This window comes from Ursus maritimus (assembly GCF_017311325.1).
Source record: "Ursus maritimus isolate PB19 chromosome X unlocalized genomic scaffold, ASM1731132v1 scaffold_X1, whole genome shotgun sequence".
Taxonomy (NCBI): Eukaryota; Metazoa; Chordata; class Mammalia; order Carnivora; family Ursidae; genus Ursus; species Ursus maritimus.
This window is the reverse complement of record NW_024423319.1, coordinates 72,572,714-72,593,223: the sequence shown is the minus strand read 5'-3', so window position 1 is coordinate 72,593,223 and position 20,510 is coordinate 72,572,714. Positions and strand designations below refer to the sequence as shown.

The 20,510-nt window shown below is 43.7% G+C and overlaps 1 protein-coding gene across 1 annotated transcript in view; it reads right to left on the bottom strand.

Annotated features, from left to right (window-relative positions):
* The window catches only part of DLG3 (discs large MAGUK scaffold protein 3), a 52,574-nt gene that overhangs the window by 11,472 nt on the left and 20,592 nt on the right, over nt 1-20,510 (bottom strand). Inside the window, 2 exon segments of the mRNA XM_040630762.1 lie at nt 72-248; nt 13,178-13,292. Coding sequence (XP_040486696.1) covers nt 72-248; nt 13,178-13,292 — 292 coding nt within the window.

Below are 20,510 nucleotides of genomic sequence, written 5' to 3'. Positions count from 1 at the left end.
AGCATAACAGGTACAAAAGAAAGCAATACCAGCAAAAGGGCAAAGAGGGCCTCAAGATCATGACCACTCACCTCTTCTTACTGGGGATCACGCCGATTTGCTCGCTTTCTCCATGCGGGGTCACCAGTCTCGCCTGCCACCACTCATCATCAGATGCATTAATGACGTGCAGAATGTCACCATAGGAGAAGCTGAGCCCCTGGCTTGGCAGGCAGCTGTCCCGAGTTCGATCATAATCAAACAGGGCCCTGAAACACACAGCGAAATGAAGTCATCATCCTAACCCTGAACACCAGGAGCCTGGCACTCTTGAAAGGATGGCAGAGGAAGGCCCACCCAAAGAGTCAGCACAGACCCAGAAGCCTCAGATCAGACCAGAGGGAATTCCCCAGGAGACTGCATCCTTCCTCTGGTCTCGATGTTACAGATATGTGCCTCTTCTCAAAGAAATATCCCATTCTCCCAAAAAGGGGAATAAGAGAAAAATCTTTCATGAGTCCCAATGACTCAAAGATTCTATCTAGACACAAGGTAGAAGTCCAGAGCAGAACACACAACAGTCCCCCCCTCCCCCACATCCCAGGGAAACAAGTTAGCTCTACCAAAGGGCGTCCTCGGTTTACAAACATATCCTCAAAAAGTAGTTGAAGGCAGGACATAAAAATGTTAACTACGGTGTCAAACAATGAATGGTAAATGCTGCAGAGACACAAAAGAGAAAAGGACCCCGTGTCCTGGGACAACGAAGGAAAAAGCTAAGGCTGACATTCACCCACACGACGATAAAGTTGAAAAGGACCCTGCAAAGAAACCTCCTAGTTTAGTCTCTGACTCTTACACAGAGGGAGAGGGAGGCTCAGGGAGGAAGAATAAGGTGACCCACATCACACGCCTGCCTGACCTAGGATGGATGCCAGGTCCTCTGACAAGACATGCAGAGTAGAGTGATAAAGGAGAAGGTGGGGAAAGGCGGGAAAGGAGCTGTACCATCCAGGCTTGAGAAAAAGGAGGAGCCCAACTTGGCTGTAGCTGGAATCCTAGGAAATGTGGTTGGAAATAAAGGTCCATGGCAAGTTTTGGAAGGCCCTGAATATACCTGATCCAGTGGCCCCTGAAGATTTGAGCAGGGAAGTGACAAGTCAAGACAGCCTTTAGGAACATCAATCCACCCTCATATGTAATGGGATCATCGTGTGGAGTGGGGTGGGGTGGACTGAAGGCAAATTTAAACCCAAACTACAAGCTCAAATCCTTCACCATCCACGGCTGAGTCCGGCTCTGGTGACGCTGGGGCTTCACACCGGAGCTCCCAGCTTCACGGGATAAACTCACCTGCACGGAAGTGTCTACTTTTCTCATCCACTGGATCTCTGCTCATAGAGTCACTGCGAATGGGTGATTTCAGTGAGAAGTTTGTATTTTTCTACTCGCCATCTAGGCTCTCTTTTTTATATTCTCTGTCAACACCTTTGTACACACAGCCCGGTGCGTTTCCAAGAACTAGTTCCAAGATTTAGACTTCTACCTGTAGTTCGGTGGTCTGTGGCTCAGCTGGAAGCTGCGAAGTAAAACCCACTATTTCCCCATGTGCAGGCCCAAATGCAATACAGAAGGTAGTAAAACTGGGCAGAGTGAACTACCCGTCTACTTTTTAAACTTCTTGAAACAGAATTCTTGAGAAAGCAGTATCAGATTATTTGAAAGTGAAAATACCCAAACTCTGACATAAAGCCCTTTATCTCCCTCAGTGTATGCACTCAAAGCAGTAAGGAGAGAGGCCGGACCAGCAGATCAAGGCTCTCTACCCAAGAGCGTCTTTCCCGGCTCCGTGTGACAGGATCAAATCTGAATGCATTTGCCCTGCATTTGAAACTCAGTTTCCTAAAGCAAGGGAGGCATTTTGTCAGATGTTCCTACGAAGACGTGCACGGTGAAGACCTTATTCTAAGTGACAATGAGAAACACTAAATGTCATTCTGGGCTTCAAAGATTAAAACAAATGTAGTAAGGAAAAGAACAGAACTTGGATTAAGCACAAATTAGTTTGGGGAGGGAAGAAGGGAGATATTAAAATGAATTAGGAGAGATTAGGATGAGGTTGTAAACACTGGAAGGGAGAGCTTACTGGTGACAATCCAGGGACAATCCAATATATATTCTAGCACCCCACAGAACCGTATCTGACCTTTGCCAACAGCAGTAAGAAGCTGGAGCACATATGATCAAGTTGATATAAACATGTTTTCTGGATGTCAGGAAGCCAATTATTGGTCATTTTTTTAAACATCTGAGATTGAAATGAAACTAATATGCCAGGTCACTTCCAAGAGGAATTTCAGATACCTTACCATATTAAGACACACGTACCACGAGCTAAGTAACAACAAAGTAAGTGTGGATCCCAGTCACTGAGAAAGCCAGCAGTGAGCACTGCACACGGCCGGCGGCGCCGTCTGCTTTGCTTTTACCCACAGGCACAGGGGCCTTTTACAACTTTACTTTCAAAAATAAAGTCAACATAAAAAGAAACTGCTTTCAAATATTTGTGCTGTTTCTTTCTCTTTTCTAACACATTTCGAAACCACTGCTGCTTCTTGCTACTTGTTGATTACTTTTTTTTTTTTTTTTACATTTTAGACACTAGATATTGGTTTTCTTTTTTCTTTTTAAAAAAATTTTATTTATTTATTTGAGAGAGCGAGAGAGATCACAGAGGGAGAGGGAGAAGCAGACTCGCCACTGAGCAGGGACCCTGACGCTGGGCTCGATCCCAGGACCCTGAGATCACGACCTGAGCCAAAGGCAGTTGCTTAACCTAACCAACTGAGCCACCAAGGCGCCCTGAGATACTGGTTTTCGATAGCACTCACCTATCCTTTTGCCATTGTCCTCCCAATTTAGTTATATCACATTTTGGGGGGATAAATGATATTTAATTTTACATTATTATGTAAATAGTGTCCATAAATAACTACCTTCCCTTTCCTAGAAGGTTTCGCTATGGTTTCTTTCCTGCCAGAAACACTTAATTTTTTTATCGGGTTATTTTTCTTTCTTTTTTTTTTTTTTTTAAAGATTTTATTTATTTATTTGACAGAGACAGCCAGCGAGAGAGGGAACACAAGCAGGGGGAGTGGGAGAGGAAGAAGCAGACTCATAACGGAGGAGCCTGATGTGGGACTCGATCCCAGAACGCTGGGATCACGCCCTGAGCTGAAGGCAGACGCTTAACCGCTGTGCCACCCAGGTGCCCCTATCGGGTTATTTTTCTAACATCCCTATTATTTTGTAACTTATTTAACACAGAGGTCTATTTAGCTTTACTGTTTCTTTTTGTTACAGCCAAAATATTTGAAAGCAGTTTCCTCTGTAGAGCCAGAAAAGAGGAGAATAGGAAAATGATGTATTTTTTTGCAGAAGATATTGTAGTATTTGAGATTTTATAGTATTCATATGCATGAATTTCATTAAAATTTAAATTTATAAAAGCTCATTATAGATTATTTGAAAACCATAAAGTCTAAAAACAGAAAAATCACATTTAATATAACTCAGAACCGTTCTTCATATTGTTGTGATACTGTATAATATTATGTAATAAGTACACAAAAAACAGATTTCACTGAGACGGAAACATGGTGTATATGTAAAATTTGGGAACATTAGTTGTCACTTGAAATTGTATCATTAATATTTCCCATGTCATGGACTATTCATCCAAACTACTATTTTTAAAGATGATACAATATTCTATTCTTAAGGATATTCATTAATTAAGCAAGTATTTTTGAGCATCTAATATGCTCAGGCACTCTTCTGGGTGTTTAAGGGAAAAAAAAAAAAAGGAAAGAAAGCACCTGGCCTGAGTCATTTACTTCCGGTAAGGAACATGTTTGGCTCTAAGTTCCCTGGCAAACAAGGCAAAAAAAAAGGGGGGGGGGCTGTTTCCCAATAAAAAATGGTCCCCAAGTCTATCTGGATTTTGTTTGATGAATTTGTGGATGAGGAACACTGAACAACAGAATAAAGTATGTTTTTAAACTATGATTTTGTTAAAGACACGGCAGCACATTTGAATTTGAAATAAAAGAAAATGAATTTGAAATTCTGAACCGTAACGTCATTCTCAATTGAGAATGTAAAATGAATGAACAAGAATTTCTTTTTCTATCAGTCAGAACTACAAATGGAAAAAGAGCTTTGCAGGACATCGGAGCCTCAGAGGTCTCTAAGTTTCTTTCTAGCTCCAGCATTTCATGAGCTCAAGTCTTCCCTAAGTCTTCTCTACCAGGTTAAACATGCCCAATTCCCTCACCAGTCCCTCCACTATCATGACGGTGATTTATTTTCCAAATCCACAATGTGGATTTTCTCTAAATCCACTTTCTCTCTTTTCCCGACAAAACTTTATTTGACTATGAGCTAGAAAACTTCCTCAGAAATGATAGAAAGCAGGCCCAGAGGCGCCTAGAGTTGTACGGTGGGTGACTCTCACACTGGGGCTCTTAATTCTCAGAAACATTTCATGAGGTCTAAGTCACAGTCACATTACAAACAGGAAAAAAAAAAAAGCTAACTCCCCACTTGGCTATGTCTAAAAAATACCTTTCTTCCATTATTCAAACATTCACTTTGTCTACTTTGTGTGGGGCGCTGTGTTTGATAGGTGGGAGACACAAAAGCAAGATTAAGTCCTGGCCTTACAGAGTGTGCTGGCCAAGTATGTGGTAGTGAGAGGCACGAAGGAGAGATAAGCCCAGGCCTAAAAGCTTTCAGAGGGAGCATAGGTCACACCTAACTTGGGGAAGCTATGAGGAAGGGTTGACTTTTGAACTGGGCCTCAGTGAAGGTTCGGGATTTCAAGAGAGAGGTGGGGAGACGCCCTTCTGGCTAGAAAGAACAACATGAGCAAAGGCTTAGAGGCAAGCGACACAGGGTGTGTGGTGGGGTCAGCAGGACCCATATTTGGCTGCAGTGCGAGGCGCTCAGTCTGCAGTCCAGCTAAGGAGTCTGGCATTCACTTAGTAGGCGCTGTGAGACCGACTTCAAGGTCTCAGCTTTTTTTTATCATTACCAGGCTAAACTTTCATGTGGAAGGTACAATTAAAAGAGAACAAGGGGCGCCTGGCTGGCTCAGTCAGTAGAGCACATGACTCTTCATCTCAGGGTCGTGAGTCTGAAGCCCCACGTTGGGCATAGAGCTGAAAGAAAGAAAGAAAGAAAGAAAGAAAGAAAGAAAGAAAAGAAAAAAAAAGAAAGAAAAGAAAAGAAAAAAAACTAAAAGAGAACAGGCTGTGTAGTAAACTGAAACCACCTTTCAAATGATGTATATTTTATGGAATCAGAAAAAAGTACGTAACTTAGACCTTAATGAATTTTGGGGGCAGCTGGGTGGCACAGCTAGTGAAGCATTCGACTCTCGATTTCAGCTCAGGTCATGATCTCAGGGTCGTGAGATCCAGCCCTGTGTCGGGCTCTGCACCCAGTGCAGAGTCTGCTTGAGATTCTCTCTCCCTCTGCCCCTCTCACCATCCCATCTCTCTCTCTCTAAAATAAATAATCTTTAAAAAAATTTTTTTTAAATTTTATTTTGAAAAAGTATCGACTGCCTATGTGAGATCTTTAAGAAGCATGCTAAACTGTGGCCATCTAGCAGTGATGATCTGTCTTAGGAACAGCCTAGAATCTAAAAGTGACAGGAACTGACTGCTTGTTACAAATGCCTCAGGTGGGAACTGGTAAGAGGATTAAGGAAAACCTTTCTCCACAACATGGATATATCCTCCCACCCACCCCTTTTTATCCTTAGGGCAAGCACTAGAGAAAGTCAAGGCAGATACCATACCACCCCTTTTAAACAGGACTTTAACCACTGTCCTGAAACTGAAATCCTATACATGGAAGGCCCAGATGACATAGCAACAAAACTTTCCAACCTCTGACTCAAAAAGAGTGAGCAGAAAAAAAGAAAGCCAATACCTATTTGTCTCCAGACACCTAGAATCACATTTAACCACTCTGGTACCTTGGTCCCACCCCGTGTACGTGAGTTTATTGACAAGATGGTGTGTTGGGAGACTAGGCACCTCAGAAACCCTTTATTCTTTCTGGGTCTAGATAAAAAGAATTTCAAGAAAGCCTCTGAGTTGAGGACTGGTCAGTTCAGAGGGAAACACTATGCCAGGAGAGAACAAAGCTTATGGAAATACTATCATCTACAGCCTAAGATCACAGTAAGTGGTCTACATAAAAGATTGTTCTTCAACCCTGAATATGTTCCTCCTTGGTTATGGCCACGCTCTCTGTGAAGCAAGGGAAAGCCAGATCCTGGGTTTTCCTGCAACTTCTCAAACATTATGGCCAGGCCAGAAAAACACCGACTTCTCTTAAAAGCAGGGTAAAGACTGGCCCAAAGAAAATGTGGCATGTAAAAACAAAGTGAAAGTGGGCAACGAAGCAGCCTTCCGGAGCCAAGTCACACCAGCAGGAAAAGCAGATGCTCACTTCCCAGGGTCTGCAGGTTGGAGTTCCCGAGCTAAGCTTCAGCACGGCAGCTTTAAGTGCTGCTGCCTATCTTCCTAAGGAGAAAGCACTGCCAAAGGCCTTGAAAGATATGTTGTGTAAGTGGTGACCTTTCAAACAGTATCCCCTAAGAGCTGCGTGCACCTGCCCACATAATACACGTGCTCTGGGGGACTTTACCTAATCTTCCCTTCAGCTGGGACCTCACTGCCGGACAGGAAAGCAGCAAGATAATCAGCTCAAAGTAAACAGATTACCAGGCCAAAGTCTCTGCAGTTCAGATCCTAAATTGTGAGGTTTGGGTCTAAAAGATCCAGAGAAATCAGAAGCACCTGGCACAGCCACCTCGGTGTCTTGGTGAACAGGAATGCAAAGAATATGGCAACCACCAAGGAAACCGGCTGGACAGGTTTCTCCAAGCAAAATAAACAAGAGCATTTCAGCACTTCAGCCTCAAAGACAAGTGGCTGCTTCTGCTGCACTCACCTAGTTGTGCGCCCACCCCTCTGCCGTTGGCTCCAGCCATCTGTGCGGCCTGGGGAGGTGGGGGGGGCTCTGCCGGCCCCCTTCTCACCCTCATGGGCAACACCCGCCAGGCTCAACCCAAGTCCCACCCTTCTCCGTGACCCTGTCCACTCCAAATTTCTTTCTTCCAAATTCATACTATGTATTTAGCAATGACCTTTCTTAATGTTTTCTACTTACGGCTATTTAACTCTCGCAGTTTTAAAATCTTTCATAGTATATCACCAAAGGGGAAGCCCTTTGCGAACTAAGGCCGTGTCTGATGCTCATGAACGGTGGAGGAGATCAGGCTGGGGGAGTGGGTCACAAAACACCCTCCCAGTTACTCTCCAGTTGCTATCCCTCAGAGAGTCCTCCCACTGCATTTCCCTCCCATGCCAGTTGGGGTCTAAGACACTGCTTCCTTCCTTTGGTCAGTGTTGTGGGCTGAATGTTCGTGTTCTGCCAAAATTCATACATTGAGGTCCTAACCTTTCAGGTGATGGTATTTGGAGATGGAGCCTTAGGGAGGTAATTTGGTTCGTATAAGGTCATGAAGGAGATAGTTCTCCTATGAGAAGAGGAAGAGACAAGGAGAGATTTCTCTCTTTCTCCCTCTGTCCTTGCATGCACCCAGGAAAGGCCAGGTGAGGACACGGCAAGACGGTGGCCATCTACGAGCCAGGAAAGTTGGGGGGGTGTTGCTCACCAGAACCTGAATCCGCCGGCACCTACTTTTTAGACTTTCAAGTGTCCAGAACTGGGAGAAATAACTGCCTGTTGTTTAAGCCACCCAATCTATGGTACTTTGTTACAGCAGTCTGAGCTACAGAAAGTACCAGATAAAAGGCACATATTATTTGAAAATTGAGCAGTCCCTCTTTTGCCTGGTCCATGTGAAGCATGCTCCGAGAGCCATAAGGCAATAGTCACTCATCAGCTCTTGACCTTACTGCGAGAGCTAAAATTGCTAGCAGCTTCCAAAAAGCAGCCTAAAAGCCCACACTAGAGTACTCAGGTCGACACAAGATGGGTCATCAAAGAGCCACAAGTGCAGCTGACAGCGAGTCAGGTCTTCGTGGTACTCTGTGCAGAAGGGAACATGGAGAACAAGGAAGGGCACTGTTTTTAGTCTACTTCAAAGTCTCAGGCCTTAAAGGTCAGTTATGACGTTAGACGGGCGGTCAAGGACCAATTGCCCCGCAATATGTGAACATTTGGGGTCACAACACCTGTAGGGTCAGCTGAGGGGATTATGAGCACAGGTCCAGGACTGCTGTTAGGGAAATATGCTCTAGCAATAGGCAGTTCAAGAATCACGGACACAGGAAACTCTGCCGCGTCCTCTGGTAGCCCTGAACACGACAGAAATTGCTATTGCTTTTTAAGATGTATATTCTTGTCACCCCCCAATTCTGTCAGATAGTGAAGCCTGCCAGAATCACCTCAGTGGCATTTTAATCCACTACTGAAACTCGTTAACGAACAAGACAAAGTCAGGCTCTCCTAAGCACCACCCTGGGCTATAAGCACAGGACAGTTGCACAATTAATGTCTGCTTGGTGACGAGAAGGAGCTTTCTCCAGCCTTCTTTGATGATCAAGCCAATATTTCTGACACAGTTTCTGGAATAGAGACTACAGATGCCCCAACATGATTTCCTTCCTTGAGTGGGAAGAAGACTGGGATGGTAGATGGCCAGCCGGGATGCCAGGACTCACCAAAGGCCCGCCTGATACTGTCCTGTGGCTGTGAAGAATGCACCCAGCCTAACCCAGACTTGCAAAAGCTATTTCTATAAATATGCTCTCAAGCCTCTTGGCAACCTTCGGAGGACTAGTTGTTTTGTTTGTTCGTTCATTCATTTATTCATTCATTCAAGAAATAAACAAACAAAAGAACACCCAAGTTTAGAACTTGAGAGTCCCTGAAACTCACCTACACTGTGTCTTTTTGTACTCCCTTCACAGCAGAATGGCCTGAATTAAACACCCCACCACCCTGATCCTGAGCAAGAGGCTCAAGAGAGGCACACTTTTGTGGACTTTTCAGAGTGGAAGGCAAATTCACTAGCAGAGCAAAAGCCCTAGAGTGGGCAGGAAGACGGGCTCTGCTCATCCTACCTCCACCATTGAAGAGATGAGGCTAGCATGGTGAAGGCTGGGGAAGGTCTTTCCATTAAGTCACTAGTGATCTTAAAGCCAAGTCACATTTTCCAAACACTGTAATCTTTCCTTCTTTCCTCTGCTCCCGGCTCCACAAATCCCATCTCCCCTCTCTCGTTACTACAACTGTAGCTCCCTAGGGCTCCACCTGCGAGAGCCTCAGTGGTGCTGTAAGAGAGTGTTATTTGCTTGGCAACCCCTGCACACCAGAGAATAACAGTCAGGAGAAGGAAAGGGAGAAGAAGCATATCAGAGGGGAAACAACATCTAAAAGAATCAGAGGTGAAACCCCAACCGAAAAGGGCTCCTTCACTTTAACCACCTGCTGCTCAGTGTCTTCTGTGCAGACGGCAAGCTACTGGAGAGCAGGACCAGCATCCAAAACCATGCCCCAGTTCGTAGCCCCAATTCAAAGCACCTTCCTGCTTTCCACATAGTAGGAGCTCCTGTGTCATGTTTAGTTGTTCAAGTGAACCAGAAATAAATAGCTATGGTGACAAACAAGTGGTTATTCCTGAGCACTCTGATTGCTTGTTAAAAAAAAAAATACATTTCCCCAAACCCAGTGAATCCAAAACGATAAAAGAGGAGCCTGGGGATCTGTATTTCTCCTAGTATGCCGGCTGATTTATATCAGCAAGTTTGAGAAATGTTGAAAGAACCACGCTCAACGGTCAGAACAACCGGGTTGAAATTCCAGTTTTGAAATTTCTTGGTTGTCTAACTGGAGTCTCTGTTTTCTCATCTGTAAAATGAGAATAAGGTCTACATTGCAGCATTAAAGGATTATAATCACAATTTAAAGAGGATCACAAAGGCCCTAATGCATAGATGTGCCCTGACTGTTTGTTTCCCTTCATCCTGAAGACATCTCGGAACTACTGAAAACTTCAGATTAGATTATGTCCAGATTGTTGCTTTAGCTTCAAGCCCCTCTTGCAACAGCCTGGCAAATGGGTGCCCAGCCTCTTCTGAAACACCTCCAGTGACAAAAGATCAAATTTACTATCTCCGGAAGCAGTCCATTCCATTTTCAGACAGTCTTAATCATCAGCTCTTTCTTCCCTCTGTGGAGATGAGATCTGCCTTGGGTAACAAATCTAATCCCTTTTCCACATGATAGGGTGATGCAATTAACTTAGATAAGGAAATTGAGGAGCAGCAGGTGTGTGGGGGGGTCAGTTTTGAACACACTGCTTGTTTGAGGCACTGGGAGTGCAGTTTCATGCACATGTCCAGCAAGTAGTTGATAATGCAGGTCTGGGGTTCACTAAAGAGATCAGGGATGTCATTTATACAACAACGGGATTAGAATCTGTGAAAATAAATGAAATTGCCATTCAGGGGGCAGAGCTAATGAAACATATCGAGGAATGGTTAGCAAGGTAGGAAAAAGACTTTAAAGAAGCAAGCAGGGAATTCGTGGTGAAGAGGTCAGACCAATGGCAGAGAATCAGTGAACCAGTCATTGAATTTGATGACTAAGAGGTCACCGTGGATCCCTGACAGAGTTGGGCTTCTGCTCCTCCGGAGCCTTCCGGAATTGCTTGGAACCACACCACCATGCTGAAAAGCAGATGCACACTTCCTTTCCTACTGAAAGAGAGGTGATTTGAAGACATAGCAGGAGCAAGTACAGATGACTCCAACATTTCCCAACCTGAATTTAAGATGGGCTTCTCCAAATAAGGCTCCCAGGCTTCTATCTTTTGGTGAAACTCTGCCTAGTACAGTCCCTCCTGGATGTGAACCACAATAAAGAACTCTATTTTCCTGTGTTTAATACTGCATTTGCCCACCCTACTGAACCACTGATTTTGCACACAATACTTATTAATGTCTCAGGGAACTAGTGTTTCCTGGCACATAATTTGGCACATGTGGTGAACAAAAGAGAGACAACAGTTTAAGGGACTATTGGTATCAAGGGAATTTTTTTTCTCTTCTTCTTAAGAATGGAAGAAACTTGAGTATGTTTACATGCTAACAAAAAGGAACAAAGTGCAGAATGAAAGAATGCCAAACAGGCATGAAAGGAAACAGAGCAAGCCAGGCTCTGGTAGAGGGGGTTACCTTAGCGAAAGACCTCAGCTCACTGCTTTAGCCCCATAAAATACTTTCCTTGCCTAAGTCTAGTGATCACAAATGTTCATTATTCTAAAGCATACTTACTTTCCTCAGAGGACACCGATGTTATCTAGATAAGGTTAAGGGCAGATTACATAAACCATATAAACTGATTCCCTAGAAACAGAGTGCAGTGTCCACCCTCCTCCCCAGAGTCAGACGCAATGTATCCCTTTCCCCAGGGCCAGAGAAGAGGGTGTTCCAGGTCTTTTAGGTCTTCCAGGTCAGGAGTTAATGCCCCACTTCCCCTACCCAGGCAGGGAGAGCTCTAGTACAGGATAGGTGGAGAGAGGAAATCTAAAAATAAAACTCTCCAAAGAAACTGTCTTGCCTAAAGAGCAGCTTCCCACGCACACTGGAGTGCCACATCTGCGGGGGCTGGCAGCACGGGAACGGAACAATCCTGACCACGTCACTTAAGTATTACCCTTTTGCTGGGGGCAACAGCACATTTCTGCTTCCCCCATCAGTGCCCCGGTGTCTAGGCTACAGACAAGCAAGGCTCAGTGACGGAAAACAGGAGACTGAAAAGATCACCAGTGACTAGTCCAGCCTTCCTCTAGCTCTCCTCCCTTCACCGCAGGAGGTGAGCACAGCACAAGTCAAGAAAGCTGCCCTCAACAAACAAGGAGTCAAGTTGAGGGTTCATTTTTCAAAAAAGAACCATGAAGGGTCTAGTGGGCTTCACGCTCAAAGCTGGGCTCCCTCAGCTCCACTCCCTGCAGTCGGGCCAAGGACTACCAGGTGAGGGAAAAGAAAATCAAGCACTGGGAGCCGAACTGCAATTACCATTTATATCCACTGGCTATCCTCAAGTCAAACCCCAAAGACAGAGCAGTTGTCTCATTGCCAGGCAATTAGCAAATGTAGCCTTCCCTCCTAACCCCCCAGCAGGTATCAGAGACCACTAGAGAAAGTTCAACCCAAGGGTTTAACACACCCCACACCTAAGCATTAAACACACACACACACACACACACACACACACACACAGAGCTACCTCTGGCTCAGGGGAGTAATCCCACCACCTCTTACTCTAAGGATTTTAACCTTGGAGAGATACAATGTACTTGCAGCACACTGTTTGGAGTTTTGCCAAGAAGCTAGGGCAGGAAGAAGAAAACTATCCCTACTTCTCCAAGGAGGCCATAGTGTTCACTAAGCAGTTCAACTCTCCAAGAGGTTTGTACTTTGACCTGCCAAAGTATTATAATGTGCCTCACCGGTCAAAAGCTCAACCTTGCACAGTATCTCAGAACAGCTTTCAGCAGCAATACAGTCAATGTTATATATCCGTTCCCTCCACCCACCCTTCCTGGGGACCATACACCATCCCATCCCGTGTTCCATGATTCAGACACGGCAGCAGGGAAGAAAACACCGTTTTAAAAAAAGACCCAGAAGCAGCAACCTATCAGTTCTTTGGTCTCTTACAAGAGACCCTGTACCAGAACACAGCGATAGTTGATATTCTCAGATACAAATGCTGATGTCTACTATGCATATGTGGAGGGGGGGATGCCAAGTTTTCCCCTCAAATCACAGATTGCAAGCAAAGTACTCTGAACATTTGAGTGCTGTTTGAATGCTGACTAGCAACAATCACCCAGCAGTCTTTTACAATCAGAGCAAACTGAAATTTTCTCGTACTGAGTCATTCATGAGCAAAGAGGAAGAAGCCAGCTCACAGAAGGGAGAGACACTGACCATAAAGTACACAACCTGAGCATACAGTGCAAAATGTTGCTTTAGTACTGGGAGTACACACTCCCTATCCCACTAGTTAAACACGAAGCGCTGTGTTGGCACAGAGCTCTCCTCACGCAGCACAAGGCCTGGTGCTCAGAAGTGTGACTTACCTGACATACAAAGACCTCTTCTCACTTGTTCGGAGGGACCCAGACCCAGAGCTCATGCTGCTGTTCATCATTTGTTCTCGCAAGTCATGTATCTTCGATTCAAAGCGACTGTATTCTGTCAGGGAGACAAGGGAGCAGACAGGGAAAAAATGAACCCAAGGAGCTGCACCAAGCCTGTGTGCCAGTGGCTAAAGAGCCAGAAGGACACTGGGCTTCAAAGCAGCCAGAGCCAGCACAGTCGATCTTTGCTTTGATAAGCAGAGTCCCTCCTCCAAGCACAGAGAGACAGACGTCTTTCCATTCACCGGCCAATAGAAGGAAGAAACACACCTGGAAAAGGAGTAACATTTGGACATATCAAATGGAAAAAGCTTTTATCTGCCTTGAAATCTTACTGATCCTTAAAAAAAAAACAACAACTGGAAAGAGGTTCCAGTGCAGCCTTCATAAATCTTTAGAGCAGGCACTAAGGCCCAAGGAGAGCAGATGGGAAAGGAGACTTTCCCAAAAAAGTGGATTACAGAGAACAGATGGCCCTGAGACATAGGGTGGAGGGGCTGGAAAGGACCTGAGGCCATTATATCGTTGTTAGGCAAGGAAGACGATTTGTTTCCAGATGACTTTTTTTTTTTGGAGGGGGAGATTGGAACCCAGTACACAAAGGTAAAAACAAACCTCACAATCAGATAAGATCACAAAGCTCTCCCCAGTTATTTCCCTTTTAACAAACAGGGTCTTTGGCTTCAGTAACAAACAGAAATTCTCCCAAACCAAGAAGTCTGCTGTCACCTTTCTCCTTCAAAATCATCTAGTCCGTGGGGTTGTAAGTCCATGTGCCAGCTTTATACCCCACTACCACCATCACAAGAGCCTTGAAACAGCCTTATCGCTCTGGAAAGGCAACTACACGTTTACACCCAACTTAAGAAAACCTGATAGAGGAACACTAATTCTAGCTGTACAATTATTACAAAAGGCTTTTTTAAATAGGGATGCTTTGCTGTGACATTCTCCTTGTACATTTAAAATATGATATTCACATTTATCCCCCCCCAACACAACAATTTTTAAGGTCTGTAACTGCTGCATAAAATGGGATATACCTAACGCACAGGCTGTGGAAATGGGAGAAAATAGGCATACCTCATTATGACAAGATTTCAGAGGAAGACAAAATTGATAGTAAGGGTTGAAGGTTGTGGAACTGCTTTAAAAAACAAACATATTTCCAGGGAAAAAGAATTCCACAAAAGCATTTTCATGCACCACAGAGGGCTGGCAAGAAGCGTCCCCATCTAGTCTGTATGACTCTACAGGCAGAAAACAAAACACCTGTTCCAACACCTGACACTCCCCTTCCCTCAGCAAAGCAACCTGACCTTCAGCTGGGTATAAAGGGAAATGCTAAAAAGCCTTAAGGGGAGGGAATGGAGTTTTAACTCACACAAATATCCATGACAAAGTTTATTTTTGTTCACTCTGGTACCAACAAAGCCAACTGGTTAAATTCATGTGTTCTTTCATTCATCACGCACTGGTGTTATGGTGATTTGTCCTCATTACTTACTCCCGTCCCTGAAATCCTGCAGGAAGCAGTTAAATCACTGACTCACCCATTAAGTGTTGGGCGAAAAAGACAGCAGCTGGACAGTGTCCCCGTTCTGAGGTTTACAAGGCAACTCATCAATATCAATGAGGTGTCGCGATCGAAATGTAGAGGGTGGTGACTGGTCTGTCACAGAAGCCCTGCACTGCCCTAGAGTGCAGGGCTATCCACCTCTCCACCTGCCCAGGGAACTGGCCCTACTCCAGGGCTCAGCCCTCCACCCTGGCCCTCTCGTTGGCTCCTTTCTGGTCCTCCTCCTCACTCACGGGCTAGGAGGAGAAGTCGGTGAGACAAAGAGATTCTGACCAGGCAGCCCTCTCTTGGGGAAGATAAAGTATAACACAGAAATATGCATTGAACCCAGAAAAAAAATATACCAAATCTATCCCTAAGCCATTTCCCCCCTCTCGCAACTTGTTTATATATTCCCTTCTTCGGAACTGACTTGCCCGCTGAACTTCAACTTAGCAGCAGGTCATGGCAGTTGCTTAGTAACTACGTTTCTTAAAAAATCCTTTAAAAAACAACCACCAAACCACTATTTCCTCAAAGCTCCTAATCCAAGGTTGATAATGCTGGGCCAGAGGGCCCACTTAAAATAGACTACAGAAAGAGAACAAGGCTGTTGCTTTAAGGAATCCACTTTCTGTTTTCTATGTGCTACTAAGCTTTCAAGTCTATTAAATTGTGTTTTATTCATTTTTTCCCATTCAGATGATCCCCTTAGAGTTCCAGCTGCTCATACGTCTCTGGCTTTTATTTGTGGAATTATCCAATGTCCACTAGGCACAGAGTAGCCTCTGAATAAATGATTGTTGGGTAAATGAGGAGCAAATTAGAAAACTGTGCCCAAGTCGATGCTTCTGTTCTCAAAATAATAAACCCAATGGTTTATTTAACTGATGGCTGCCAGCTTCACTGAGGGCTTAGGAAGGTAGTTAAGAAGTATTACCATTTACTTTTATTCCCAAGGTTAACTGTTGGGAGTAATTGGGGTATACGGTTTTTAAACACCCTTGTGTGATGTTCATAACCCACAGTGGGCATCTGATTAACAGACTTTGTTTATAACAAAGAAAAATAATAAATCTATCAAAAAACATTTAAAATCGTCTTAAGATAGATAGTACCTCATCTTAATACTAGAAGCATCATTTTCCAAGGACACAAGCTTCACTTAAAATGCAACTGAATTCTAAGACCTCATGGTCCCTCCTCCCCTTCCACTTATAACTAAGGAAGCCATCGCTGGAAGGCATCTCCTAGGCCGGTCACTGCCTGGTCACTGCCTACCAGACCAGCCTCTAACCCAAAGGGCCCATTTCAAATAGGCTACTTTAAAGAAACAACACTTATTACTTAACTCTTAAGTCTACTAAACTATGTTTTATTCATTTTTTCCCATTCAGATGAACCCAACCATTTGTGACCCACAAAGATATGCACGGTGAGTCATTGCTCCCTGGTTCCCTTTGCTAATCATGGAGAGAGAAATGAGGGGGTGGGGGCACAATCAGACGTCATTCCCTGAAACAGGGTTTCTCACTGACCACCTGGGGTGCCTCTGAAAGAGCAGGATTTTGGATCCAACCCCAGAAACATTGACTCAGAATCTACTGAGCAGGCCCAGGAATCTGCATTTTTACCAAGCATCAAGGTGATTTTGATGTCCAATAAAGTTTGAAACTGCTGGCCTTGACTTATGAGTTCTGTTTTATTAGTTGAGGGAAAAGGTAAGGTAAGTATCCTGCACAATGTATCCAAAGGAAGGTAGTGCCAGAGGGCTGGAAAACTCTCAAAAAAAAAAAATTGCCAATACAGTTGCAAATCCTACAGGAAAGGAAAGTGCTAGAGGCCTCTGTCCAATGTGCCTGCAAAGAAAGCTGATGAATTTATACTTTTTTAAAATAAAAGTAGCACATGATTTTAAAAAAATCTTTAACTTTTTCCTTTAGACATTCCTGTATCACTTCCCCCATCTCACTACCCAAAAGTAACCAGTTAGTATTTCTAGCATGTATTCTTCCAGACTTACTTACTTCCTACTTCCCACGTCCATGTATATATTGTTTATATAAACATATATTCACAAGTCATACAGAGTCACATAAATCTACTTTTTTCACCCTCTAACAGGTCATGGAAACCCATCCATGTCAGTATATAGGGCTCTATCTCATTCTTTCTAATAGCTGCATAGTATTTCATACTATGGCTAGACCATAATTTATTCAGTCATATCCCAAATGATGTACATTTAAATTGTTTACAATTTTTAATATTACCACCAATGCTGCACTGTATATTTGTATGGGCATTTCTATAGAATAGATTGCCCGAAGTGAAACTGCAGGGTCAAATTATATGCACACAAAAACATTTGATTGGCACATTTGATTGGGTTCAAATTGAACCCCAACCTTCTGAAACCTCTATGATTGGCGGTTGAGGACAAATTGCTATTCTTAAAGCTTCCAGCAGCTTTTCCAGTTCTGAAGAAGTGGAGGCAGAATTTACCTTTGAGGACAGATTGATCTTTTGTTTGGGGAAAAAAACACTTCAATGAACCTTTTGGTTTTCTAAAAGTAAAGGCAAGACTGTAATCTGGAATAGACAAAGACAAAGAGGAACCTCAAATATTCCCTCTGCATAATCACAGAAAAGGTCAGCCTCTGGTGTGGGTGGAGTTGCTGGTTCAAAGGACTTGTCCTACCACCTATATGATGCTCTATGGACACTCCGGAAATATCTACCTCTAGACTTGACCACTCTGCCCCCCCTACTCGATGACCTCCCTGTTACTGTAAACAAAACCCCCTTTCCCCTGCACACAATCAGTGTTTCCTCAAGCTTTGCTAATATTTGTTCCTAATTGCTTCCTCAATTCACCGTTTTCTGACTTCATTGTTGTTGCCTTACTATTGATTTTGCCCCTTCATTTTCTCTTGACTATCCTAAGAGTGATGAAAAGAAGTTATTGAAAGATTCTAAGTAAATGAATGACTTAATCAGGGGTGTGTGTGTATCATGTGGGCTACTGAGGGGAGATAAAGTATGGTTGGTGCCTCACATATAGATTTAAGTTTAACAGCAGAGGACCATGCTTTCTCTTTTTGTCTAGCCCCCTACAGCCCCTAGTAAAAGTAGCCCCGGTTTTTACATCAGCCAAACCAGCCAGCCCTCAGCCTCTCTGCTAAAGTATGCCCAATGTTGGGAAGCTCTCTATTCCTTCATTATTAGACTAGACAACAGTATTCAAGAGAAAATTCTTGGTTTAAGGGTCATCTCTTTTTCAAGCTGGTCCTAATTTTGGTGTTTAAAACAACATATAAAACATGATGGATCTCTTCTTCATAATAGTATGAAGGAACAGTTTAAAGAAGGTCAAAGAACTGGGAAAGCCTAGCGCAGGTTCCCAGAATACTGAATAAGCCTGAATAGAAGGTACAGTGTGAACAGGGGAAGGCAGCGGTGATGGAAGATTGGGGACCAGACTGTAAGAGTTTGAGATAAGACTTTCTTACTAGGCTAGGGGAACCACTGTTAAGTGTTTAAATAGGGACATGATAAAATCAGAACTAGGTTTGGGGGGAAGATTATTCTGGGAAAGTAATGTAGAATGGAGGACAGAGAGAAAGATAACAGAGACCAAGAACCTCTTCTACTGGTGGAGACAACGACTTGAAAGGCCTCACATAGCAGGGGGGCAATTGAGAATACAAAAAACGCACAGGATGGGGCGCCTGGGTGGCACAGCGGTTAAGCGTCTGCCTTCGGCTCAGGGCGTGATCCTGGCGTTACGGGATCGAGCCCCACATCAGGCTCCTCCGCTAGGAGCCTGCTGCTTCCTCTCCCACTCCCCCTGCTTGTGTTCCCTCTCTCGCTGACTGTCTCTATCTCTGTTGAATAAATAAATAAAATCTTTAAAACAAAAACAAAAACAAAAAAAAAACAAAAAATGCACAGGAATCAAGAAATATGTTGGACTTGGAAGAGAGAAAATTGACATCTGATTGGATGAAGGGCTCAAAGGCAACTTCTGAGTTTTTTCCTGAAAGACCAGGAAAAAATGGGATAGTATCAGCCATAATAGAAAATAGTCATCATGTCCTCAAAATAAGCTATCCCTTCTCCAGGCTAAATATTGTTACTTCCTTATGTATGCTTCATCTAACATGGTTTCCAGACCCTGTACTACTTCTCCCTTTTAAAATCTAGTGCCCAGAATTTGTGGTGATGTCATTTCCTTTACAAAATTATAAGCTCCTTGATGTGGTTTTTTTTTTTCCTTCTCGAAGTTTGGCAATCAGCACCCTTGTTGAGTCAACAAACTTTTATTGAACGTGTTAACTCATGATAAAGATCTGACAGGACAAACCTGGACACTAATTCTCAAGTTCTGGCTCCTCAGGAACTAATTAAGAAAAAATACAAAACTTTCTCCGTCCGCCCACCCCAAAATGCTAAAAACTGACCAACAAAACCACAAACCATTTATGCAAACACTGACATGTCAGAGGTTTCGAGATCTACTTAATAGTCTAATAAAGCATCAAAGAGGACTGAAACTACAAGGCTCACTAATATGAACTGCACACACATCCAAGCCTCCAAACCCGTCTCCCCTCTAATAAGACTTTGCTCTCAAATCCATCAACCTTCTGAACGACAAAACTGTCTTCTCAGGGGCGCCTGGGGGACTCAGTCAGTTAAGCATCCGACTCTTGATTTCAGCTCAGGTCACGATCTCAGGGTGGTGAGATTGAGCCCTGTGTCGGGCTTCATGCCGGGCGTGGAGCCTGCATAAGATTCTCTCTCTCCTTCTCCCTCTGCCTTCCCCGACTCTAAAAATAAAGACCTGTCTTTTCTGAATAAAAAAATGACATTTGTCATTAATTTGGAAAAGCCGAAAGGGGCTCAGTTTCTTCACCCATAGCAAGTTTATTTGGGCCTATTTGATAATGGGTAGGAAAATGTTGTAGAGAGGAAACAAATAGTAGCAACAAAGGGTACTTATTCTGTACATGGTATAGACTACCAATGATTTGAACGAAGATATAAAAAAGGAAATGCTACGAAATAAAATAAAAGCCATGCCTATCAAATTTGGAAATGACACAAAGCCAGGGAGACAACTGGATGACAGACTTCAGACACACATATTGCGACAGGTAGCAACAATGGGAAGATGCAAAAAAAAGTACAAAAAAAGTGTAACTTCCTGACCCTGAGTCCCTGCACAAATACCGAGCAGGGAAGACAGGGCTGGATAACCGCACGTGTATTGATTAGCTATAAACTCCAAATAAGCCAATAGCTGCCCAAAGGCTCATTTGTTCTTACAGAAGTACAGGTGTTCAAATCTCAAACTCATACGGCTCTTGTTTGCCACTAGCTGAGCTGCCCTGAGCTCAAGGGAATCACCCACTGTGAAAATGTACAGAACTGTGGTGGAAATGAAGTGACAACCTCATGAGAGAGTCACAGATTTTGATGTGAATGAATAGTGTTTTAGGTTTGTATAGTTGCCTTTGGAGCGCAGACCCTCAGGATGTGTCTAAATTACAAGCATCTGTCCCAACAACACAGTTCATGTTTTCGAAAGAAATGGATGGAGCTGTTCCTTAAAGAAGAAAGAAAGAGAGAGAGAGAGAAAGAAGGAAGGAAGGAAGGAAGGAAGGAAGGAAGGAAGGAAGGAAGGAAAGAAAGAAAGAAAGAAAGAAAGAA